This window comes from Sorex araneus, chromosome 2, assembly GCF_027595985.1.
Source record: "Sorex araneus isolate mSorAra2 chromosome 2, mSorAra2.pri, whole genome shotgun sequence".
Lineage (NCBI taxonomy): Eukaryota > Metazoa > Chordata > Mammalia > Eulipotyphla > Soricidae > Sorex > Sorex araneus.
Window position 1 is genome coordinate 41969330 of NC_073303.1, and position 26891 is coordinate 41996220.

General features: G+C 43.4%; 2 protein-coding genes across 2 annotated transcripts in view; one reads left to right on the plus strand and one right to left on the minus strand.

Moving 5' to 3' along the window:
• Positions 1-26891, plus strand: part of CENPP (centromere protein P) — a 225955-nt gene that overhangs the window by 89533 nt on the left and 109531 nt on the right. The window lies entirely within an intron of this gene.
• On the minus strand, positions 273-26342 carry ASPN (asporin). The gene is made up of 8 exons (XM_004620110.2): positions 26129-26342; positions 17226-17505; positions 13003-13115; positions 9820-10033; positions 8109-8219; positions 5678-5771; positions 5152-5290; positions 273-1434 (listed from the first exon to the last, which is right to left on the minus strand). The coding sequence occupies exons 2-8, from the start codon at positions 17470-17472 to the stop codon at positions 1237-1239; spliced, it is 1116 nt and encodes a 371-aa protein (XP_004620167.1). The 5' UTR covers positions 17473-17505; positions 26129-26342; the 3' UTR covers positions 273-1236.

Consider the following 26891-nt stretch of genomic DNA (forward strand, 5'->3'; position numbering starts at 1 on the left):
TAAACAAATTTTGTAGGAAGGGCCAGAGACATAATTCAATGAACTGAGCACCTTATACATGCAGGAGGCCTGGGTCTGGCCCCTGGCACTATAGAGTTCCCTGAGTGCCCTAGGGAGTGACCTCCAAGTGCAGGAGCAGCCCCCTACATAGTAGGGGGTGGCCCAAACTCCTCAAAAAGTTGTTATACAAAAATTAGGGTTTTCTGGAAAAATAATGTGTGTTCCTCAATGAAGGAGAAAAATTAGGCCAAAGCACAAATAGTTTATTTCAAACCACTATTTTAATACTGTCCTCATATTTTAGTTTTACATATGTTGGATGCCAATAGAAAGTACAGAAAATGTAATTAACTGTTAGATATGTATAGTTTCTAGTTTCTGTGGGATTTTCTTTTTTAAGGCTCTGTCTCTCCAGTTCGATGAGGTGTGCTTCTCAGAGTCTTACATTCTGTGCATATTTGAGGAGACAATTCTATGTAGATTGGATAAGTCTGTTAAGAGCTTATAATAACTAATAATGAAACACTGAGTTACAAATTTTATATAAACACTATACACCTTACAGAGGTTTTATCATCAGATAATAATTAAAAAATAACATGTGCTATATGTAGCAAAAACATCCTCTGCTATGAATACCTTTCTAGTTGGCAGTGAGCATTTACCGAAGACTGTATTACAGGAAGTTTCGACATGAAGCCAGTAAGGCTCAAGGACATGGAGATGTCAATTAGCTATCAAACTGTACTTCATCATCATGACAAATATTACAGTACCATATGAGCGACCGTTTAAAGCAGAGAAATAGTTTAATGTTCTCTTCATGTAATCGCCAATTTTGGGTCTCTAACAGCAAATGGAACAACACAAATTTTACTATGTGTAGCATCCCATTTACAGTATAGATCTTTTTAAAATGAACTTGATAACAGTTATCAAGTTAAACGCTGAATGTCTCAGTTTTGGGTTTCTGAGAAAGAATGCTCAAGCATGGGGTTTACTCAAAATCACTTGTTTGTAAAAGGAAACTGAAATAAATGCTTGTTTCTTTTAATCCCAAAAACTGAGATGTTTGCAAAATTCTGTTGAATTTTTTTGTCTTAGAGTAAGTCAGCGGGCTTATCATGTAGGGAATAGTTTTTTGCTTAAGTATACAATACCACCATTATTGATATAATTCAAGTATGTCAAATGTAATAATTTTTAACTTTTATATTAAGTGGTTATTACTGCTTGTTACTTTCTGAAGTTCCCTAGTTGAACACTCATCCTGCTCAAAACACAGCGGAACGTTGCGGGTTGCACTTCCCAGTACTTAATCAGGTTGTTAGATAAACTTATGGCACTGTATAAGGATTTCTTCAGCTTTGGCACTGTTGGGCAGAAGTCATTCACTCCCACTTTAGAAATCGAATTAGAATGGAGGAAAATTATCTGTTGTAAAAGAAAAAAGGGAAAAAGATGAGTTAAAAAGGTACAGGAAATGTAAAGAAAACTTCTGTTTATGGTTTACCTGTTTTATCCTGTTTTGTTTTATTTGGGGGCCACACCTGGTATTACACAGTGCTTACCCAGGCACTGTACTGGGCACTATATTGGGCGCCAGGGGTCGATCCTGGGCCAGCCTCATTCCAGGCAAGCACCTCTTGTCCCAGGTTTGCGCTGGTTTGAAGTGATTTCATTTATAACGTCTGGACTCACTAGTGTGTGTTATATACTTCTTACTTAATGACCAGGCTTCCATAGCACAGACGGCCTTTCCCGTGTGTGAAGAGTGGCACAGGCCTCATGCCAACGCCTCTTTATCTGATCCCACACATTTTACATACACAGCTGTAATGTAGCATCACTGGTTGGATCTTTATTTGCACCAATGGGAAAATACAGCTTAATAGACTATTAGAGCTCTTGAAAGAAATTTCTACTCAGTATAGTACCTGGACATATCCTCTTTCATTTTAAAAGCCCTTTAAATTCCTTCTTTGCCCCCCTCCCCAACCTTTTTGGGGGCGGTGAGGACAGAAATTTCTGGGAAGTAAAAGCAATTTAACTGGCGGCTCTTGGAGAAAACTCCTAGTTTTTGTTGGCAACAAGGTTCAGGTTCTGGCCGTGCCGTTACCTTTAGAGATTGCCACTGTGTCTCGGTCTGATTGATCAGTTGGTCATGAGAAACCCAGGCACTGCTAAAATATTGCATTTTGGTGTGAAACTACCTCTGTCTCTATTAATCTTGGCGATTGTGTGTCCAATGCCGTCTGTGGTCCCTGTGTTTTCCGCAGCTGAGGATCAGCCTGAGCTGACTTCAGGCGAGCAGGGAACAGTGCAGCATGGATGGTGTGGCATCTACTGAATTTTGTGGCATATGTGGCATCTACTGAATTTTGTACCCTCTGACTTGTCTTCATCTCTGTGATGTTAAAATTCCACTGTAGTTTAAAGTCTGGCAAACTCTCTGGGGAGCTGTACGGGCACCCAGAAGTCTGGATCAGGGCTCTGAAGTGATGTGACCGAAGATGAATGACAGCTCAAGTGCAGGCTCTGATTGTATTTGCTGGCAAGAGAAATGTTTGTTGGCTAGAGCACATGCAGCTTATGAAAAAAGTCAGAGCAAACACCACTGCCTTGAGAATGAATACCTGTCTAGGATACATTTGTTTTGATGGTTTCTGTCTCAGGAGTGAAGTAAACAGGCCTAGTTTAAAAATAACCTGCCCCCTCCCCTGCACACACCCATCTCCTGTTTCTTTTGGACCTTGGCCATTTCATTTCTATAATCTAAAGAGGTGTCTGGGAGAGGATGAGAGCAGAGGTCAGGGGCCTAAGGGCCTCTACATTGGATGGGTGAAGGGTGACATATATCTAAACCACAGAGCCACTGGGGCCAGGGCCATAGTACAGTGGGGAGGGCGCTTGCCTTGCATGCAGCTGACAGGGGTTCAATCCCCAGCATCTCACATGGCCCCCTGAGCACCACCAGGAGTTGTTCCTGAGTGCAGAGCCAAGAGTAAGCCCTGAACACAGGTGTAGCCCAGAAACAAAAGTAAAAACAAGATCAATAAATAAACCATAGAGCCATCAAGCTGTAAGTGTGGGACCCAGACTACAATATTTAAACTTAAAGATGCTCGTTAAGTCTCCAGGTAGGTGGAAACCTGGGAACAATGACGGAGGAAAGTTGACGCTGGTGGTGGGATCCAGAACATTCTGTGCTGTCTATTATAGACACATTTGTAAATCACAATGCCTAATTTAAAAAAAGTATTTTTTATTGAAAACCAACCACATAAAAACTTGGAGGGCCATAGACATTGTGCTAGGAATTAAAATTTTGGCCTTCTATGCTGCTTGACCATGTTCGATCCCTGTATCCCATAGGGTCCTCCACGAGTGGTCCCTGAACACAGGCAGGAGTAAGCCCTGAGCACTGCGGGAGCAGCTGACTCTGGCACTAGCAGGTGTGGCCCGACCCTTCCCCCACCACACCCACCTATGCACGGTTATTTTTTAAAAACAAAACCTTGGAAAGCAGCAAGTGACTTAAGGTCAAGTTTTAATTTTGATCGCTTGCTTTTTGCTTTTGTATGTTGGGTGGGGGTGCCCGTGTATTGCTTTGCTTCTGCAAGGCCCAGTTTTGTTCTCAATGTTTTCACTTCTGAAGATGTTGTACATCAAAGAAATATGGGAGCAGGTGGGGAATGATTCAAGTGAAATGGAATAAAGCTGGAGTTTTTCTCCTGTTCTCTCTCTTTCCCCTTCCCTCCTTTCCTTTCCTTCCTTTCCTTCCTTTCCTTTCCTTCCTCCCTCCCTTCCTCCCTCCCTCCCTCCCTCCCTCCCTCCCTCCCTTCCTTCCTTCCTTCCTTCCTCCCTCCCTCCCTCCCTTCCTTCCTTCCTTCCTTCCTTCCTTCCTTCCTTCCTTCCTTCCTTCCTTCCTTCCTTCCTTCCTCCCTCCCTTCCTTTTTTCCTTCCTTCTTTCCTTTTTTCCTACCTTCTTCTCCTCCCCACCCCCCCCCCCCCGCCATCCCAAAGCCTCACACGTGTTAGCTACCCACCCAGCAAAGTAAGGATTCCTTTTTTTTGGTGGTGGTGGGGGGTGTAGGCGGTCGGTGAGAGAGGAACATACTCAGCTGTGCTTCAGGCCTTACTCCTGGCTCAGTGTTCAGGGATCACTCTTAGAGGGACTCGAAGGGACCGTATGTGGTTCTGGGAATTGAACCCAGGTCAGCCATGTGCAAGGCAAGTGCCCTACCCACTGTAACATCAAGCTCATAGGTTATTGAGCATTTTGTTTGTTTTTGGTCCCACCCATCTATGCTCGGTGTTTTATTTCTGGCTCTGCATTTAGAGGTCATTGCTGGCAGGACTTGGGACACCATATGCAGTGTCAGGGATCAAACCCGGGTCCACTGCATGCAAGGCAAGCACCTTACCCACTGTAAGGATCCTGATCCCTAAAGTAGGGACTGTTAGTTTGAGCTCCCAAAGTGAGAATCAGATCTGTGATCCTCTTGAAATTAGACAGAAAATACTGCCTTCATTTATTTTCCCAAGAATCTAATGAATTTTCAGATTCTCCAAGGTATATGTTGCTTGTCCAGCTGATATTTTAGGAGGAAAAGATTTCTAATGATCAGGAAGCAGTGTGAGACCATGATCCTTGCTCTGAATACTGACGCTTTGCCATAGATAGACATTCTGGCCCGAATTTTAATAAAAGCATACATTAGCACCACATCAATTGTGAAAAATACCAGAGTGGCCTTAACAATTGGCCAAACTAGAAGGCACAGGGACTTAAGCTGTGCAGCTATTATCAGTGTAGAGACCATTTGGCCCCTCTCCCAGATTGGCACAGGACATCTTGGTGTCCTAGAGAGCCCGTTATGTGTGAGTGACCCTACTGCTTGCTTGGTCTCTGCTTCAGATACTGACTAGGCTTTATAAAGACACACAAAAGAGTCAGGGAGACAGCTCATGGGGTAGAGCACATTCTAGGGTCAGACCTGGGCACCACAAGCACAAGCATTGGCTTGTCACCCCCCTTCCCTCCTCCCAACCCCGAGTCCCCCTCCTTCAGCACTCTGCAGTGGCCGCCATGAAGAGCAATGGAAACTGAAGTCCTAATGCCTACAAAACTCACGGAGAATGATTTACCTGGAGGTATTTCAACTCCTGTAAACCTGCAGGGACTTTTTTCAGCTTATTGTTTTCCAGATGTATTTCTCTCACACGGGGTATATTGGCAAAGCTTCCATTTTCAATTTCTGTGATTCTGTTGTTTCCTAGGCCCAGCCTAAAAAAAAATGATAGAAAGTTCACCCTCTCTGGCAGGTGATGTGGTACAGTGAGCTGCAAACACCACCTCTAGTTAAATATAGAGACTCATATTTATTAGTATGGTTTTATTTGCTAACCAGGTTCAGTATGTAGCAGCCCTGTTTTCACTGTCAGAAAATTCTCAAACCTGTGTTCAGCAAAAGGAACATTTTAAAGTATATATTTTCCTTATTTCACTCAGTGTCCGTGACCCATTTCCTAGAGAGAGAATGGGATTTCATTCTAGGTTTACAGTCACACTTGCCAGTGGTGACGTGGTCATTTCACTCTCCCAGAAGTTTCTCAGAAGATATTAGGTTAGTATCTAAATTACATGGAGTACTTAAGATTTGGAGCCATTTACCTTTGCAGATCTTTGTAGCGTTTAAAATCCTCAAGTTCCACAGTTGATATTTTATTATAATCTAAATGAAGTTCCAGTAAAGTCGATGGTAGGTCTAAGAAGAAGAAATATATATTAGGTTAAGTCAGACTGAGCCCCACTGATTACTTATGTATTCCTTAAGTTTCACCTTGCAGACTTGGAAATTTTTTAGGTATCTGTGCTTTGAAAAAAAAAAAAAAGGAGTTTCATCTTATGGAAAGTTTCAAACATACAAAAATTCAAAGAAATGTGAGAGGCTACTAGGCTGTTGCCCAGCTTCAGCATTTACCTTATTTTTTCCTATCTTCTTCCATCACTGTATTGATTAGAAATGAATGTTATATCTATTGGTTTATTTTCATTCACTTTTTTAAACTGGAGTATATGCAGTCATATTTCATGCATATTGTCATTTCATTGTAAAAACTTCACTGGATGCCTCTAATTCATAACCTTTTTTCAAAATAATTACCATGTCAGTGTCACATCTAAAAAAATTAATAATGATTTTTTTGTTATCTATTAATTTCCCTGGGCTGGAGTGATAACACAGCGCGTAGGGCATTTGCCTTACACGTGGCTGACCTGGGTTCAGTTCCTTCACCCCCTCTCGGAGAGCCCAGCACGCTACCGAGAGTATCCCACCCGAATGGCAGAACCTGGCAAGCTACCCATGGCGTATTTGGTATGCCAAAAACAGTAACAAGTCACTGGTGTCCGCTCAAGCAAATCGATGAGCAGTGGGAAGACAGTGATACAGTGACAGTGATTAATCTCCCTAATTACATTGCTTTACAATAGATTTGCTCCCGTCAGGATCCAAATATAGTTTCCCAAGTGCTGGGTCATATAACTTTCCCAAAAGCTGGATTATGTAATTCTTTCTTCTTTGATGTGTTCCATCTTTTTTCTCCCTTTCTACTGATTTGCTTCAGCATCTGTTTGAGAAGCCCCCTTGGTGGAGAGGTCTGATGATTTTCTTATAATGTTGCTGTAGTGTCTTGCCCCATGTTCGTGGCCTGGTGGTCAGAGCCAGACACCGCAGGAGGTCAGGGACTACTGCCCAAATCCCTTATTTCTGTGTGAATGAGATGTTGTGATATCTTTTTAAAAAATTTTTTACATTAAATAGAATTCTTTTGTAAATAACTTGTATTTACCGATGAATTGTTTTGGAGTACTGATTCCAGCAGGAAGAGAATTTTACATACTTAATAGACAGAGTTTGCATTGTTGCTATTCTAAAAATGAGAAAGCGAATAAACTTTTCAGTTCTATTTCGGTTCTGTGTCTCCAGGAAAGCCAAAATAAGATGGTTTTTACATCGTGTAAGTGAAAGATTGCCACTTGGTTGATAATTGCAGCTTTACTGTGTCTTCTTTTAAATGATCAGTTATTTTCTTGTTTTTCAGTTATTTTCTTGTTTTGTTCATCTTGTGAATCAGATGAGCAGGAGAAAGGGGGTTATGTATGGTTAGGCTCCCTACTTCTACTGGTGGATTCCTAAAGATAGAGCTGGTGGGAAGTAAAGCGTGTTATTGACCTCAGGGGTTATTTCTAATCCAGGTAGTCACCGGCGCAAAGAGACACCTCCTTACTCAGGAAGAGGCAAGACTGAGCGGGGGCTCCAGGGAAGGCCGGACTGTCTCATTGGCCTTGTTGGTCTCCAGACCGGAACCAGGGATAGAGACCAGCAAGGTCTCCATCCAAGGAGGCTGATGAGGAGCACAGTTAAGAAGCGTTTTGCCAGGAGAAGCCAAGTACAGGTCACCTGGTACACCGTGGCGCTCATTCTGGTCATGGTTATGTCCCAAGAAGGCATTTAATCTGTGTCAGACACTGTCCTCCAGCTGGCCTGTGCGTCGGCTTGGTAATCTTCGTAACAGCCCTCTGGAGAGATGGGCGCAGGGTGCCTTGCCCAGCGCCGCCAGAGCCAGGGTCTGCCCAGATGACCCCCCAGGCCTCTGCAAGCAGCTGCAGCGGAGCCCTAGCTGCAGAGCTGGGGCTTTAGAGTCACCGCCGCCAACGCACAGCTCCAGAAGGATCTCTGAAGGACTGTGCGCATCTACTCCGCTTTCTTTCCTGCTGAAGTTTCACCTTTAGTAAACATTTCATAGGATGGCAAGTGTAGGTGAGCAAAGTGTATGGGAAGAAGGACAGAGAAGCTTCACTGCTTTTTCATGTTTGTTCTCCCTGAGAAGGATGGTGAGATTCAGTTTCAGACTGACAAGAGAAAGCACTAAACACTTTTTTTGCTGGTGGTGAAAGAAAACCCAAATAACTGAATCTCACCCCATGCTGACCAGGTATATTGGTAAAACAAATCCTCAGCGTATGCAGCTTACAAAAACATGTTAATGGCCGTTGAAAGAGGACATTTTTAAAACAAGCCTTTATCTTCAGTACAAACCTTTAGGGACTGAGGTCAGCTTTGCTTCTGCTATTCTGATATGGAACACTGTCAAGCCTTCAAATGCCCCTGGTTCGATCCCACTATTCTCAAGAGGATTTGCACTCATTTCTGTGGGAGGTGGGAATAGAATAAATTAGTATACATATGTCATATATGAAGGAAATTTTTTATGCAGAGCCAAACATTCCAAGAAAATGCTGGTGGGTACAGTCTCATGACTTAAACTCTTCCCTGCATTACATGTCTAGTCTGCCTCTTCCCTTTTCTGTTAAGAAAAGACAGCTTTGTACTTTGTAAGCTGGAATATAGAACAGGGTCATTATTTTGCTTTGTATCAGTGACTCAATCTATCATTTTCTATCACTTTCCAAAGTTGAGTCTGATAAAGGCGTCATTATAAGCATATTACACAAGGAACTAAAGTTATCCTTCTATTAACTAAAAAATAAAACCAAAAGACCCTTCATGATTTCTGGTACATATTTGTTACCTGAACTTTAAAAATGATATAAATCAATTAGAAATGATTTGGTTATAGAAACAGCTTTCAGATAATTGGCTAAAGTTATTGGCTAAGTTCCAGGCCCTTATGTGAACTAAGTGAATGAACATTTTGGCTGGGAACTTTGGAAAGATACTATAGGACCCAGCATGATCTGCTGTGATTGGTATAAAAAACATGAGGAAGAATATAAAGTATGCAACAAAAAAATTATTGCCTCAATAATTTTAAAACAATGAAAAGGTAGGTGTAATTTCAAATAGTATAGAATATGTGTAGTTTGATATATAAAATACTACTCTTCATTTTAATGAGAATTAGAAGTTTTACCATATAGGGGCCATCCAGAAAACAGAAACCCTGCTAAGTGTTCAGAGTGAAGTGTGTGGTGGGGGATGGAGGGAGGGAGGGGAGAGGGAATTGATCCATGAAGTTCCAGGGACCAATTCCAGTCCTCAACACCCGAACCTCTCCCGTGAGCGTGCGCTCTTCCCCTTTGAGCTATCTCCCAGGCCCAGCTTCAGAGTTGGGGCCGGAGCGCCGCAGGCCACCCTTCTGTCTGAGGGGCCCCGGCAGAGCAGCCCCAGTGGGACGGGGAGGATTGACATGGTGTTATAAGGCTGTGGTGTCAGGTTGATTACATTTGCCTGTGATAGAAAGTGATAGAAAAGGGCATTTTACCTTCTCAGTCTTCCTCCCATAACTCAGACCCCAGTACAGTCCTGAGAAAAACACCAGATATGCTTAAACTAGGGACATCCTGCACAGGACCTGACCAGTTCTCCCCAAGACTGTTGGTCAGCAGAAGCATGACAAGTATGGCAAATGCTAGAATCATAGAGGACACTGGGGGAGCGGTGACAACTCAATATGACATTTCCTGGATGGAATGGAAAAGGGAGACTCCATCAAACAAGGAAAATCTGAATACAAGATACGCTTTTGAATAACCATACCTCTGATTTGGTTTTTAAGGTGCAGCAAATAACATCCAAATGTGAGGGGGGTAATAACAGATAAAACTGATGGGTCAATGTGACTGTCTGTAATACTATACAAGCTTTCCTTAAGTAGTATTTTTTCTTTACATAGTACATGCTTCTAAGATTTAAAGCTTAATTATAAATAAGGGGGAAAAAAATAAGCACTCTTTATGCACATACTGCTTGTAACTTCCAAATGTCTCACTCATTTGTAAAGACTTACCTAAAACGTGTAAAGCATTCATTCCCTTAAATGTATCTTTATGTATTTTCTTAACTTTATTATCATGAATTCTGAGTTCGGCTAAGGACTTGGGAAGATTAAGTGGTATTTCACTTAGTTGATTGTGGGATAAATATAGCCTTCGAAGCTTCTTTGTAGTTAGAAAGGCCTTTGGGTGAATCTTTGTTAACTTGTTGTTGTTCAGAATCACAGCCTGGATAAAACATTAAAAAAAAATCACACACATAATTAAGTGGGTTTGATTTATTGACATCCGCAATGCTTAGTCACCCAGAGAGTCCATGTAAATTATGTCATCATGTACTTGATTAACCACGAGAAGAATTTTCCTCCACTCAGGCTAAGCTTAAGACTTTTTTTTTTCTTTTTTGCTACTGAGTTGGAACAGTATGAAACCTTAATGATTTATTTTGTGCTTTTCGTGATGTAGACACACGTGTTCAAGAAAATGGGCACTTGTTCAAGTGGCTAAGGCTTTCCCTCCTGTTTCCCATCATGGAAACGACTGAGGGCATCTCTCTTTTTAGTTCTCCACTTCCTGTTCAATGAAGTTTAGTGCACGGTAACTTGATTTTTACACGACTTTCCCTACTTTCCCCGAAGTACCCCTCCCTTTCTCCTTTTCCTAGTTGTTGTTGAGATCTTTGTTGTTGCCCTGACGCACGGTTGTGTGTCCATGTGGCGGTGGTGCCTGCGCTTTTCAGCTGTGTTTGCACACTCCACTGGCCGTGCTCGCCAGGGGTTCCGGCCCTTGAGATGCAGTGCGTGCACCTGTGCGCAGTGGGACGGGCGTTCTTAGTTGAAACGCACAAGTTTTTGTTGTGGTACTCACACAGAGGTTGCCTTTCCTGGCCATGCAGATCACATGTCTGGGTTTATTGGGGGGGTCCCCCTTTTCTGGGGTGATCACACATAGCCGTGGGGTAGCCTGGTCTAGCTGGGGACATGGGGGTCTCGAACAGCAGAGCTGCTGGGCTCAAGCCGCAGAGCAGCCGGGGTTGTGCTGATGCACGTTGGAACACCAGGGCTACCCGGGACACCTGCCTGCAGGTCGGGGCACAGCGCCCCACGCCATTCCTCCCACGCCTGACTCGATCTGCCTTTAAAACCTCCTACACTTGTGTTTGCTCAGATTTATCATGGCCTGTATTAGTAATTTCCTCCAGAGCGGTCTCAGCCTTCTGGTGCATTCTGTACATCAGGGAGATGGGTGTGGGTTTGGAGGAAACACAGCCTAGCCAGGGAGTGGCTCAGGGCAGCCCAACTCCGTGTCCTCCAACCCCTCTCTAACCACAGTTAGGGTGCTTGGCTGCTGGGGAGACCAGTGGCCTCTGCTTACAGGGATGTGGGGTTTCCAATCCCATACTGAGAAAAATCCTGCAGCCTTTGCAGTGCAAGGGGAAAAAACAGATATAAATGATATAACTTCACTTTCTCTCTCTCTCTCTCTCTCTCTCTCTCTCTCTCTCTCTCTCTCTCTCTCAATTTCGTGCTCTCTACTCTTGCTCTCTCTCTGTCAAATTTTGCAGAAAGAATTTTTTTGTTTATCAAGAATGAGGGCAGAAGGCTCAGTCTTCCATAGGATTTTTTTCCCCGCTTTACAAAATGATCTTTTTCTTCAAGGAGGAGGTCTAGATTCATTCCCTTAATTTTCCCATGAGGAAGTGGCGATGCTGAAGGAAGTGACTTGCTTCTGTAAGGCCAGAGTTCAGCCGATGCTTTCTGCCTTCCTTCACTCTGCTCTTCCCGTGCACTTCCCCAGAGGGAGGGGCCCAGAGAGAATGTGAGCTGAGGCCGGATCCGGCAAGTGTGTGCAGTTTGTTTTTCCCCTGGTTAAGACATGCCATTGTTAGCGTTGTGCAAAGGAAGGAAAAGGAATGCAGAACGGGGTCAGAGTTCTGTGGTGTGCTCAGATGCTCCCGCAGCACTTGGGGTAGCAGTGTCAGAGGTAAACTGTCCTTTCAGTGTTGGCTTTCCCATGGAATTTCCAAAAGTGGCTGTCAGAGTCCCAAATTCAACATTAGCAAACAATGTAGTTATATGTGAGGACAGAAAATGAGAAAAACATAGTCTTCCTTGAAAGAGGCCAGTAATTTTTCGTGATGAATGTGGCGGTAATCATGGGCTGAGTGCTCTGGGAATGCATGTGTGTGGTGGTGTTCCATTCTCTAATGCGGTGGAAATGACCTTTGTGGAAATGTCCTAATGTCCTTTGTGGAAATGACCAGGACTAAAAAGCAGCCAAAATATGATATATAGAGAATTCATAGATCACGCAAATAAGACCTGATGCTTTTTCAAGATAGATCCATAAAAGATGGCATCATTAAACCGATGTTTTGAAATATCATCATGTTCACAGTTAAGAAATATTATTAAAAGTTCTTTTCAGGGAGCTGGGCCCAAGCACATTCCTGGCCCACAGGGGTCCTGAGTTTAGTTTCCCAGACTGCATAGTCACCCAGGTCCTGCCTGGTGTAACCTGCATGGCCTGGGGTTTCCGGTTACCATGATTACTACCAGCTGTGCTGCTGGTGGGCCCCAGCGTTGCAGGTCCAAGCATCACAGCATCCGGCTCACATAGCAGGGTTGAGTATCCTGGTGCCCACAGGCTCCTTGAGCACTACTCAGGAAACCTCCCAGAGAAGAAGAGAAATGCTTAGCAGGCCTGGGGGTGGCGCAGGAGGAGACCACCCGCCCCAGAGATGCGGAGCTGAGCGTTTGATCACTAGCAGCACCCCACATGCTAAGTGCAGCCCCAGAAGCACTCTGGTACACTCCAAACCAAATGTGTGGGAACATCACAGCCAAGGTGTGTGGCTCATACCACACCTTCCCCACCTGATGGTGTTAGGGGGTGTGTGCTTTGGGTCACTCTATGGCAGTGCTCCGGGGACCATGAGTGCCAAGGTCGAATCCATGCTTCCTCTGAGCACAGCCTGGACTCACCCTTTCAGCTCTCTGGTTCCCTACTTCAGTTTTTAAGATGTACTTTCACCTGACTGTTAATTCAATACACCAATGACCAATTAAATCTATAATTTTCCTTTAACTAGAACACTGGCAAAAAGCAAATTGTCATTCGTCACACAGAAGATGTAAAACCCATTTAGCAGTGATAGTTTCACTTAAATATTTGAAAGTATGAGCCTGTATGCTTACATAAAGTGAAGTAAGTCCTTTAAAATCATTTTCTTTGATTTCCTTAATTTTGTTGTTTTGAAGGTCAATCATTCGAGTGTCCAGTGGAATGTTTTTCGGAATGGAGGGCAAGCCTGAAATAGACAGGTTATATGCATTTATATGCTGAAGATTATATAACTAAAAGAAATATACATTTGTTAAAATCCATGGTTATCAAATAAGTAACATGATGTAATATATAAGAGTTAATGAACTGTTCTGTGGAAAGACCAAAAGACCTTATCAAATAATTAATTTTTTTCTTTGCTTTTGTTTTGGGGCTACACCTGATGATGTTCAGGGGTTACTTTTGGCTCTTAGGATAATTTCTAATTGTTCTCCTGGCCAGGCTTTGCCATGATACTCACAGTAGCAACAAGCCTCACAATGGAGACGTTGCTGGTGCCCACTCGAGCAAATTGATGAGCAACGGGATGACAGTGACAGTGATTCTCTTGGCAGTCCTCGGCGGACCATATGTGGTGCCTAGGTTGGCTACATTCAACCTAGGATCTACCAGCTGCACTATCACTCTGGCCCCCGTAATTTCTTCTTTTAAAAAAAAATCATTTTGTGGACCACACCTGATATTGCTCTGTGCTTCAGACTCACTCCTGGAGGGGCTCAGGGAACCATACGAGGTACTGGGGATTGAACCCGGTCAGCCGTGTACAAGGCACGTACCCTGCCCACTGTCCTATCTTTTTAGCCCATATTTTCATCATTATTATTGCTATTACTATTATTGGTTTTAGGGCCACACCCGATTGTGCTGGGGGCTGACTCCTGGCTCTACTCAGGAATCACTCCTAGTGGGTCTCAGGGGCTGATGTGGGGTGCCAGGGATTGAATCCAGGTCGACCGTGTGTGAGGCAGGTACCCCACCTGCTATACTATCGCTCTAGCACTCCTTCAACCCATGTCTTCAGTTTTATAAGTTGTCTCCCACCCCCAATGTCTTCCGTTTTATAAGTTGTCTGGCTAGGGGCAGCCCCTGCAGGAGGCGTGCCTGGAGGTGACCTCGTGTGTGCCTGTGTGAGGAGGAGACACTGGCATCACGCCTCCACTTCTGCTGTGCACTTTGGGCTGAGCAATAAGCATTCTTGTGACGTTTCAGGCTGCTGTGTTATATTGGAGCCTTGGGTTTTGATCATCTCTGTGAAACTTCAATATGTCAGAGTTGTGCTTTGGAATCAGGGCCTGGAGAGACAGCTGAGAGGGCTGGGACACATGCAGGTTGCAGTACTACACCACCAGATTCCCTGAGGGAGCCCCACACATTAAACCGTGAACGAACAAACAAGCATGCATGCATTTAAAAGTAAGATTAGGGGCCAGAGCCGTAGTGTGGCGGTAAGGCACTTGTCCCAATTCCCGGCACCCTGTGTGGTCCCCTAAGCCTTGCCAGGAGTCTCCCCTGAGTACTCCCGGGTATGACTCAAAGACCAAATAAATAAAAGATTGTTTTGTGTATATTGTCAAAAATGTTAACACCTACTTCCTTTAGGCTTGAATCGTTTGGTTTATGAATGCTCATGTTCCCTCTGTGGGGGAGTCCACCCCTGGCTCTGTGCCCCCTCAAGGCCCGGTGCCCTCCACCTCCTTCCTCACCTGGGCCTCATTCTCTAGGAAGCTCCGTTCTGTAGAACAGTCCTTAGATTCTGTTGCTTTTGGTCAGTTTTCATTCCCTTACATGTTTTATATCTCTGAGCAGGGTGTTTGAGTATGCCTTCTCTCCTTGAAAATGTTGGCAATTGAAGAATCTTTTGGAATGATACTCCAAGAAATCTATATACTTTAGAGACTTTTGAAAATGATTTTGTCTAGCTGTTTTTATCTATACCATTCTTAGCCCAAATCATTCAAAAACAAAAAGAAATATTGTTTAAAAAGTATTAGATTAAGTATGTCATAAACTATATAACAAATATTTTATCATTCTCAGCCAGGCACCTTATTTTTGTAGAATTTTTACTAGATACCATTGTTTCATATAAACGAAAAAGAAATAAATTAAGAAATCAACTAAATTAACAGTGCCATTTACAGTCTATCCTAAAACATGAAATACTCAGTGCCCCGGGGGTGTGGTCTGTGACAGAGCACTTGCCTCGCGGATGTGACGTCTAGTTGGGCCCCCGCCACTGGCCACGTTCCTGGTGCCCATCAGGGGCAGCACTGCCATCTCGACTCACAGCGCCACAGCGCCCAGTTAAGAGGGGGTGGCGGGAGGGATGCTGGGGACTTTGGTGGTGGAAAATGAACACTATTGGAGGGATGGGGTTCGATCATTTTATGACTGAAACTCAATCATGAAAGGTTTGTAACTGTATCTCACGGTGATTCAATTTTTAAAAAGGAGTGTGGGGGGAGTGTCAGACCCTACAACTAAGCACGCACCCTGGCACACAAGCGCCAGGACTAACTGGATGCCTTTGGACTTAACGAAAACACAAAGTGGGGAGAAAGGAAAAGAAAGGACTATTAAATTTAACAAATTTGACAAAGGCAGTGAGAATGGCAAATATGAAAAAGACAGGAAGCAGCCAGTGTTGGTAGAGATGCAAGGTAAAAGGGACCCTTGCTCACGGCAGTGGTAATTTTGTCTGCTTCAACCTCTTAGGAAAAATGTAGAGATGTCGCAACAAAAAAAAGAAGGAACTGAAGTTTCCTCTGACCCAGCAGTTCCACTTCTTGACCTCTGGTCCCCAAACACAAAACAATAAGAAGATTTGGGTACACCATTCTCCATTGCAAAGCTAAGTACAACAGCCAGGATATGGTAACAATCCAAGTGTCCAAGGACACATGACTGAATAAAGAATTTGTGGTTTAGGGCCTTGAGAGGTAGTACGGTGGGGTACAGTGTGTAGGGCCCTTGGCATGCACACAGCTGACCCAGGAGATTCCCAGCATCCTGTATCTCCCCTGAGCCTGTCAGGAATGATCCTTGAGTGCAAAGCCAGGAAGTAAGTCCTGAGCACAGCCAGGTGTGGCCCCCTGACCAAAAAAAAAAAAGTGTAAAGAACAAGAAGCTGCATATATACACGGTAGAAAACTATGTAGCTGTAAGAAGAGATAGAATTTTGCAGTTTGTTGCAACTTGGATGGAATTGGAGAGGATTGTGTAGAGTGGAGTAAGTCAGAGAGAGAAGGACAAATGCTGGCTGGCCTCACTCATGTTTTTGTTGTAGAAAAAAAAAACAAAACAAGAAACAAACATCCCTTAGCCTTGGATTACAAAAACTGAATTTACCAAACACTGAAGGAAGAGCGTTGGGCTGGGGCGGGTGGGAGGAGAGGAGCAGAAGTGATGTGGATTGTGATGGGGGTCCTGGGCACTTGGTGGTGGTGAGCAGTGGCTTTATATGGCAAAACTGTTACCAGTGCTGTGACTGTGTTATTATCAGCGTAAAAATTAGGAACTGGAGAGCTAGTATACGGGCTAAAGTATTTGCGTTGCATGCAGCCTACCTGGGTTCAGTCCCTGGCACCACGTATGATCACCTTGGTCCCTTGGTCACTGTCTAGTGTGATCTTTGAGCAAAGAGCTAGGAGTAAGCCCTGAGCACAGCTGGGTGTGACCCCCAAACGAGAAAAATTAAATGAAAGCTAAAAGTAAAGAATGGCCGTGGGTGGTCTTTAAAAACATTTACTTTTTTTTTTTTTAATTGAATCATCATGTGGAAAGTTACAAAGCTTTCAGACTTAAGTCTCATTTACATAATGCTCGAACACCCATCCCTTCACCAGTGCATATATGGCCAATGGAAAACAAATTATCAAATGCTTCCTTTCCAGCAGGTCCAACTTTAAAAAACATTTTTAAGGAAGTACATACACTGGAGATTGACCTCAGTTCAAATTTTGCTAAGGAAGGAAGGTAGATAGACTTGCTGGTTCACTACTAGGAAACCATAGTAATATTCATTCTCTCTGAAGGAACTTAAAGTGAAAACACTTTGATACAAATTTGGGAAGAGTAGAAAATGTCCTACAGATAAAATTTCTATGATTTTTCTCAGAATTTTCTGGATTTAAAAAGTTTGAAAATATTGGGGATTTTATTAAACTTTCCAAAATTAAGTAGAGAACTCCTTTCAAATTAGTGAAACTTTGGAGATTTTGGTGAGTACTTACCTTTGTCCGTTCTTTCCGTTCCGTCCTACTGACAGTGAAAGCAAGGGGGTTTCTGTTCTTACCTAGGTCAGAGCAGTGCACGACTCTCGAGTAGCACTGACATCCAAACGGACACATGGGGAACAGATCGAACGGGAAGAAAGGGTTGGCCGGCTCTTTTGTCGGAAAGAGAGAGTTGTCAGTGTCATCGCTGTCGTCTGCATCTTCCATGTCCTTCAGCATCATGTCCTTCAGAGTCTTGTAGGAAGGGTGAGAGAAGGGTTTGGCAGAACACAAAGCCAAACACGCTAGCAGCACACATCCCTTCATGGCGTCTCGTGTATCCAGGACTCCAGTCTAGGACTAAGGGGATGCTGAGGATTAAGTTCTTATCTAGCAGATAGTTTCTCAATTTCCCCATCTGTAGGTTCTTAGAGCTGCCAAGAGTAGCAAAAAGGGACTGTCTTGCCCATTACTATGGTAAGAGTAAATTTATTAAAAGATTTTGGATTCTGCAGTATGTGTCATTGCATCAGAAGTGGTAAAAATATCTTTTTTCAGGAGCTGGAGAGTAGTACAGCAGGTAAGGCACTTGCCTTGCCAAGCATCTGACCAGAGTTTAATCTTCAGCATCCCATCTGGTCCCCCAAGCACACCAGGAATGATCTCTGAGTCCAGAACCAGAAGCAAGCCCTGAGCCCAGCCATCTGTGCCCCACACCCCCGCCAAATAAACCCCCAACCTTTTCAGTGTGGCCAGAGAGAGAGTACAGAGATTCGGCACTTTTCTTGCACTCTGCCGTCTCCAGTTTGATCCTCAGGGATCCATATGGGATGCTGGGGATTGAACCTGCTGGGCTGTATGAAAGACAAATGCCTTACCCTCACTGGACTAGTGCTCCAGCCCAAAGATATGAAATAATTTTTTGAAATAAAAAGTAAATATTAACAAAAAAAACAGGGACTGGAGATGGAGTGATAGCACAGCGGGTAGGGCGTTTGCCTTGCACGCGGCTGACCCGGGTTCGAATCCCAGCACCCCATATTGACCCCTGAGCATCGCCGGGTGTGACCCAAAAAGAAAAAAAAAAGAACAAAAAGCAGGGACTGGAGCAATAGTACAGTGGATAGAGCGTTTGCCTGGCACACAGCCCACCTGGTTCAATCCCCATCATGCCGTATGGTCCCCCGAGCACTGCCAGAAGTAATTCCTGAGTGCAGAGCATTGCTAGGTGTGACCCAAAAAGCCAAACAAAACAAAACAAAGCACCTCAAAAAACAAAAAATTTGAGTATACCTAACACTCAAATTGCAAACAAAAAATTGGCACAAATATGTTTTGTTTTCACTGCTATCCCTAAGTGCAAGTTCCTATTTTTGGTAATGTTTTGGTAGTTTTTGGTCTTTTGGTCTGGAAATGTTGCCATTAGTTCGTACAGAAAAGTAAACTTTCCCAACCTTCCTCCAGTAACCTACCGAATACATTCTGCTTTATATAGTAGAGGGAACTGATAAATCCCATGTCTTTTCTGCCATTTTTATATTGAGTAATAAGTACTGTTATAGTTAGGAAATTTGTAAATATTTTAATAACAAAAACAGAGGGGTTGGATTGATAGTACAGCGGGTGCTTGCCTTACACGCAGCAGACCTGGGTTCAATTCACAGAACTCCATATAGTCCTCTGAGTACCACGAGGTGTGGCCCCAAAACCAAAAAAAGAAGCCCAAAATCAGAGAATCAGAGTGTTAGACCTGAGCTTATTTATCATTTTCATAGTAAAACAGTGTCCCCTTAGCACATCTGGAAGCTTTCTTTAGCATTTTTTTTTTTCACCCACCACCCTCCCTAACCCTCACTCTTAGAAATGGTCACTTTTTCCGCGGTGTCATTTGGATTTTTCTTCCTAATTTGTTCCATTGTCTAATACCTGATCCAAAGCATCTGATGTCCAGACAATTCTTTGTTACTCATCTTTCCCTTGAATTCTTTTTGGGGGATTTGTTTTCAATTGCATCCTTTAAAAGTCCACTCAAAATCAGAATGTTCACATTAGACCTTTCTGAGCAAGATTTACTCCTCTGGTACTCACATAAGTTTCTTTGCATATCACTATTGCTTCACCATCATCTGTGAAACATATTTATTTTTGAAGTTTTAAAAAATTTAAGGCAATGAGTCATTTAAAAGAGACTTTTTCCAGTCTTCTGTTTGGGGCAAGCATTTGGCTTTGTACTATTGTCCCTTGGTAAGTCGGTTTTATTTGTGGCAGGCTGCCCAGATGTCCCTTACTAGCAACCCTACCTTGCAGCTAACCTGCCATGCTCAAGTACCCTCCAGCACCTGTGGCAAGAAGAACTTCAGATGCATTTAAAATTGGGTCAGCCTCAGACAGACCTGATGCCTTAAATTCACTTGTCACAAACCTTGACTCATGCCAGCTGCTTGCAGTACCCATGTCAACTAACGGTATCTGTACATGTGCTTTTCTTTGGACATAGGAATCATAAATGTCTTTTAATCACCAGAGGAAAGTTAAACATTCCTATTCTCATCAGCTATTAACCTGATTATTAGCAATTAACCTTGTAATTAGCATTCCTTAATTTTTGAAATTTCAGTGGCAACATGAACTTTTGCCTACTGGGTGGCAGAATGACTCTGTCTCTCTGTCTAGGCGATAAGCCACACTCAGCCATGCTAGCAAAGAACAGATTACGAGGTACATGTCAGAATAGCAAAAACGTGTTGCATTTCTGTTGCCCTTTTCTGAATCCCACATCAGGACCAGCCCGGCCTCCCATATCCACACTGCCCTGGGGAGTTTACAGCGTATCCCTCTCATAACTGGGAGAAATTCAAGGTGCAGAGCTTAAGTGACTTCATCAAGGTCATAGGAACTCGTGAGTCTGAACACCTGTCCTTGGCAGTCACTTCTTTGTATCCCGAATTAACTGGCCTAGCCAGCATCCCTGGTCACTGTTCCTCTTCATCTGTCTTACGTGCTGTTGTCGGGATACATTTGTATCCCGAAGGGGCATTGTCCATCTGAGGGTGGATTGGGAGCGATTATACGGTTCAATCTGTATAGCAGAGATTGTGCTGGGTACTCAAGACTCAGTGGCATCTCCAGGCTGGCCGGTGGGGGGGGGGGGGGAACGGGCAGGTTAGGATTCCCTACTCCAGTTACCCTGGACTCCTGTCATGGGAAGCTGGTTATGGAAACCTGGGCTTTGTTTAATTTCATCTCTGACTTGTTGTTTCTGCTTCTTAATGCCCTGCCCAACTTTTTTCCATTGTATCTCTTGACCTTAGACTTCTGTGTGGTTCCTGGCTTCTTAAAATTTTAGTGCTTAACTTTGTCTTGACCACCAAAATTCCCATTCCCAAACTAATTCAGCTCTGTCCTTAGCTAAATCAAAGCTTGCCCCAGATACTAACTTATTCTTTATATCACCTTCCATTGCAACTCTATCTCCTGGCAAAAACTACTATTCCCTAAACTTATCTGACCTTGACAGGAAAACTTCAATCGCGTGCCATTTGGCTTTGTTCAAGGTGGTAGGAGTTTTTCAGTGGGCTTTGGAACAAGTGTGCACGGTGTCCCAGCACAGTGTTAAATGCAGAAAGCCAGGTGTGGCTCAATGACAAAGTGCTTGTCTTGCATGCATGAGACCCTGGATTCAATTCCCAGTACCACAAACAAATAAAAACAACAAACAGAGTGTTAGAATGCTGAACCTGCACAGTGGAGCTAGTCTTGGCTCTCTCAAGAACAATATTCTCTCTGCCCTCCTCTTTCATACTTTGCAGCTCAGAAACCAGAACCACCACTCAGATAAGGGGAGGGGATTGTTGTCAAAGCTATTATGTCAGGTGCAGTAGTGTAGGAAATAAAAACAAGGGCCAGAGAAGTAGTACAGTGGGTAGAGCATTTGTCTTGCACACAGCACAGCTGACCCAGGCTCAATCCCCAGCATCCCATATGGTCCCTATGCATTGCCAGGAGTATTTCCTGAGCTCAGAGCCAGAGTAACCCCTGAGGATCACTGGGGTAGTCCAAAAACAGAAAAGAAGACAATAAAAGAACTAAAAACAAATACCTAAGTTTGTAATTAGAACTGAGGTGCAGGTAGACAGCTAATTGTTTATACTGTGGTCTTGACAGCTCAAAGAAATCTCCATTCTAGCTGAAAGTAGTTAAAGGACCAAACGTGATAGCCTCTCAGTATCTATATTGCAAACCATCATGCCCCAAAGTAGAGAGAGAGTATGGGGGAAATTGTCTGCCATAGAGGCTAGGGGGAGGTGAGGGGGGATACTGGAGACATTAGTGGTAGAAAATGTGCATTGGTTATGGGTGTTCGATCATTGTATGACTGAAATTCAAACATGAAAGCTTTGTAAGTGTATCTCACGGCAGAAAGAGAGACAGAGAAAGAAGGGAGGGAGGGAGGGAGGGAGGGAGGAAGGAAGGAAGGAAGGAAGGAAGGAAGGAAGGAAGGAAGGAAGGAAGGAAGGAAGGAAGGAAGGAAGGAAGGAAGGAAGGAAGGAAGGAAGGAAGGGCTCCAGATGTGTGGTCCCTAGAACACTGACTGTGAAGCTCTTCAGCGTAAGTAATGACTGATTTTTTGTAACCTTCAATTTACTGTCTGAGACCAGCAGAAATAAATACATTTATAGAAGACTACAGGCATGTGAAAATAAGACTGAAGTAGAATATCCAAACTTATTAAGTAGCATAATTCAGTGATGGGCGGAGGATATTTTGCCCTTTCTCTGGAACATATTTTTAATAACTGTTGTGTTTTAAATATTTTAAGTATCAGACTGCCAGCAAAATGTTTGCTTTGGTTCTCCAAATGCTTTTGGCTTTTTTTTACCACTTTGGTAGCATTAAATGGCTTGTGTACAATGAGTTTCCCATTGGCTCCCCTTCTCCGCTCCCCAAACTCAAACAACAATGCTTAACCTGAGAAATTGTTAGGACTCATGATTCTGAACCCTACTGTGTGTACTTCGCTGCATGGGAGATGCATATTTTAATGAATGCAGATTTTGAATGGGCTGGTTGTTGAATTTCTCTATTTTCATGTGAAAACTTGGAGGTTTTACATAATGTGACTTTGAAAGTTTTATATAAAGCATAGGCTCTCCAAAAAATACATTCAACACTTAATACACCTGAAATATCAACCTAAGAAAACCAAAGAATATATATATACACATATATATGTGTGTATATATATATATACACATGCACACACACACGGCAGAGCCTAGCAGGCTACCCGTGGCGTATTTGATGTGTCAGAAACAGTAACAAGTCTCACAATGGAGACGTTACTGGTGCCCGCTTGGGCAAATCAATGAACAACGGAACGACAGTGCTACATACATACATACATACATACATACACACACACACACACATCTGGATATATCTGGGGGTCATAGGAGCTAGTACAGAGGGAAGAGCATTTGCTTTATACATGGTTGACTGGGTTCTATCCCCAGCACCCCATAGGGGCTCCAGAGCCCTGCCAGAAGTGCTCCCTGACCATAGAACCAAGAGTAGGCTCTGAGCACAGCTGGGTGTGGCCAAAACCAAAAAAGTTCAACAAGAGTAATTTGTTAGAGATTCCACTCGGGAAGCCAAGGCACATCTCAGCTTTCCCGTGCCTGGCAGCCACTTCTGCTTCTTTTGTAAACCTCAGGCTCCTGCACATCTCTTCATGACCCTGGAGAGGCCGGGAAGAGGCATGAGTAGGGGAGAGTGGTAGAGGGGCAGTGTGTGTGGGAAAGGCTCCTGGGGACGGGCAGAAGGGCAGCCCACAGGGTGAAAGAAGGCTCAGGGCCTTTCCCCTCCCCTAGCGCTACCAACTTTTGCCTACCCCGAGGGGAAGCTCCTCTGCCCTGCCTCGGGAGTTCCTTGAGACCCGCCTGCTTGGTGAGGGAGAGCGGCCTCTGAGGCTAGACAGTGGGTGTCTCTTGTCTTTACAAGGTTGGCATTGAGGCTTCCGGGTGCTGCCTGGTAGGCCAGCACCACTGGCCTGTTCCTTGTGAAGGAGGCCAGACACCTTGGAAGCAAAAGTTAGCTAGTTGAAACTCTTTCCTGGGACTGAAGGTCACCCTGGGACATCCTGGGCCGGCATGTGAAGACTCTAGGGTCAGGTCTCTTCGAGCAGTCCCGCAAGGGGCGGCCAGCTCTGCTGTCCATGACCTGAGTGGCTTGATACCGACCCCAGAAGTGCCTCCCAGCTGCCCATGTGCTGTGAATCAGATAAAGTCAGTGTGCTCCTTTGCATTTCTTAGACTGGGTACTTGAAAAGAGAGGCCATAAGGACCTTGATTCCACATGGAATCCACCACTTATGTCCCTCAGCTGAGATAATGAAATCTTGGAAAAGTATTTGTGAGCATAAGCTCCAGACCCTCTTCTAGCTAAGCCATTTTTCACCTGGAGAAAAAGATGGGAATGTTCATGATGGATCACCTGCAGCAGAGAGAATACAGGGACACGAGAGATTGTACAGGAGTTATGGTCTTGCCTTGCAAGCAGCTGACCCAGTTTGATCCCTGGCATCCTGTTTGGTCCCCCAAGCTCCACCAGGCTTGATCCCGAAGCGCAGAGCCAGGAATAAGCTGTGACTCCAAATATTCAAACAACAAACAACCAAACAAAAGCTAGAAAGAATATTTAGAGGAAATTAGATCTCCTAGATGTTGAGGAGCCTTTTAGTTGTCTTGTTCTTAAATGTGGAGCTGGCTAATGTGGTTCGAGCTCTCTGTGATTAGTTAGGTCTGTATTTAGATTGTGTTGATGGAAAACTGTGACAAATACTTGTCTTGTTCTCAGGAGCAAGAAAAAAATATTTGTCTTGTTCTCGGCCCAGTTTTGCCAGTTTGTTACTCATGGAAAGCTTCGGCTTTGGGTTTCAAGTTTCTCTTAATAAGAATAATATTTGGAATATCATTTCAGTGCTACTGCTGATACCAATAAATCATGGAACTTTAGAGCCAGGAGAGAGATGCATGCCTTTGAGCTTTGCTCACGATACATATTTTTTTCACAGCAGTGACCGCAAGGCTGACCCCTTCCATTCTCCTGCAGGACACACCCTCTGCAGAACCTGTTCCAGATGAGCCTCATCTCCCAGTGACTTCCAGGCTGGAACCTCTGAGGTTTAACCAGGTTCCCTGGGCTGGAAATATAGCTGAGAAGGGTCTTCCTGGCTTTACAGAAGGCTCTGTCCACTTAAATGTTTCACAGATTTAGAATGGAAAAAGTGTGTCAGTGAAATGGTATTTCCTCTCGAACACTGTTAAGAAAATAAATCAGTGTGCTTTTAAAATCCCATGTTTAAAGGTTCACTTGGCAATCTTTCTCCATGGCTGAAATAATCCCATTCGTTCACAAGTACCCGTAGATGTGTTCAGTTTCCCTAAATGTCATAACAGCATGTATCTTGCAGAAGAAATTGAGATACAATTCAGGTGTAAGAGGCACAGCCTTGTAAGCAAACCTCTCATTTGAAAGTCCAAGCATGCCTTTGGAAACTTAGGCAACTGATCTTGGAAAGTGATAGTTTGAAAGAGGACACACTCCTTAAATAATTTACCTTAGACTTCTATGTAGCTTCTAATTAAAGAAATTGGTGACTACTTTCCCTGGTCACAGTTTTGTCATTGGTCAGTTTTCACTTAGCCTAGCAACCTTGCTGCTCTCTTGGAAATGAAAACAACCAAACAAAATGTTTCTTCATTGTTCTACTGTGCTTTAAGCTTGTGTTTGTAACGTTGTTTCCTTTCTCTCACATCTCAGTCCAGCGCTGTGACTCCGAAGTGGTGGTGACATTGCCTGCCTTCCTGCTGCCCACTTCTGGTTCTGAGTATCTCTGACAAACTGGAAGCATGTCTGCTTACATATGTGTGGAATTGTGGTTTCTTTTTCCCTCTTTAACCACACACACACACACACACACACACACACACACACACACATGCCGAGCCATGCACTATTTTCTCAGAGATGGGAACCCCTCAGATCTCTTTGTGACCTAATCCTATTGCCATGTGGCCACTGTTTTGATTGCCACACCCCTGAATTGATTTACAACAAATAACGTTGTGTTCTACTGAAATTGCAAGGGAATGGAATTTGTAAGTATATTCTTTAACACACTGTTCACTCATTTCATCTAAAAATAACACAATGTCCTTTGGAAGAATTCCAAGGAAATCTTTGTGTTAAATTCTGACTGGACTTTGTGAAAGTGTCTTGATCATCATATTGGTAACAAATCTAAATATACTATGATTGACAAGTATCTCCTTGCAATTTTGCAGGTTCCCTTTTGTTTTCTTGTTTTCTTTCCCATTTTCCTTTCTTTGCAGTGCAAGGGATCAAATCAGGTTTCAGGCATGTAAGGTGTGTACTTTCCCACTGAGTCACAGCAAGCCCTGTAGGGCTTTTCATTTTATTTGCCCAGTGCCATTCCATGCCATAAGAGTGAGGAAGACTTTTATCAAGGAAAAATAAAAATATTCAGAGGTATCAACAACAGTATTTAAATAGCCTACATGTTTTTAAATACATTAGGAAACATAACAGTTTTTACATTTTGAAAGAAATATTTACTAATTTCATGTGTTTATATCCCCAGACTTTACTATCACTAAGCTAAAGTAGTAATCATTTTCCTAAAAGAATCTTATCACAAGATATTCAGATTCTTTTTAGAGTTACGAAAATTAAAATTCATAGTCAAGCTTACTGACAGGTTTCCATTAGCAGTAAAATTACATGGAAATTTAAAAAATAAAACTTTTAGGTTAATTGGCATTAAGTGCTGATTTTTATGAGATTCTGCAGATAAACTTTAAGCTTTGTATATTTTAGAAGCTCTTATATCAATACATGAATATTCCTTTGTATTAACTACAAAAATAACTCTACATGGAAAACAAAGATAAGGACCACATACCTTGTTAGAGAAGAGTAGATCCTCTGGAACGTAGAATCCCCACCTGGTGCTGACTAGTCTATAGTGTCAGTGTTCTCAGGCACTGTCGTATTTAAGAAGAGTTGAGAAGGTACATTTGGAGGAAAGGCACTCAGCAGAGCCTGGCGTGGCTGCACCCTTGGTGACACTGGAGAAGCTGCTTCCAGATTAGTCCATGTTAGTACTGAGGAGCGAGATTAAAACTTGTTACTGCTCATGTGTTTTCCATCACTGTTTGTATCCAAGCCAAGACTTCTAGCTAAACCCTAGACGTCTACTGGAGGATTCTGAAGAACGAGTTTAATAATGCATGGCAAGTGGCCACTGGAAGCGCAGCCAAAGCCATTCAAGAAATACCTAGTTTTAAAAAAAAAATACTTCATGAAATTCTTAAATGAATGAATTATTGTATTTTCTAAATTAAAATTTTTTTTTAAATCTCTCAGCTTATCTAGACTCATATTTGTCACCCTTACTAAAGCATCCTGGCATTGCTGCGGTGTAAAGCCACCTGCACCTGCGAAACCAGTCTTGTGCTTTTTTTTTTCCCTTTCCCAGTGACTGTGACATTGAGCACTGTCCTCAGCTGCTCTAGCCCTGTCCGCAGACCCATCACCCTTGCCGGCATGCAGACAGACACAGGGCTCCAGGTGATTCTGCTCAGACTCTCATCTCAGGAGTGTGTTCACTGAGACCACACAGCACTCAGGAAGGGCTTGGGGTCAGGCACACAGTATTCTTGGAG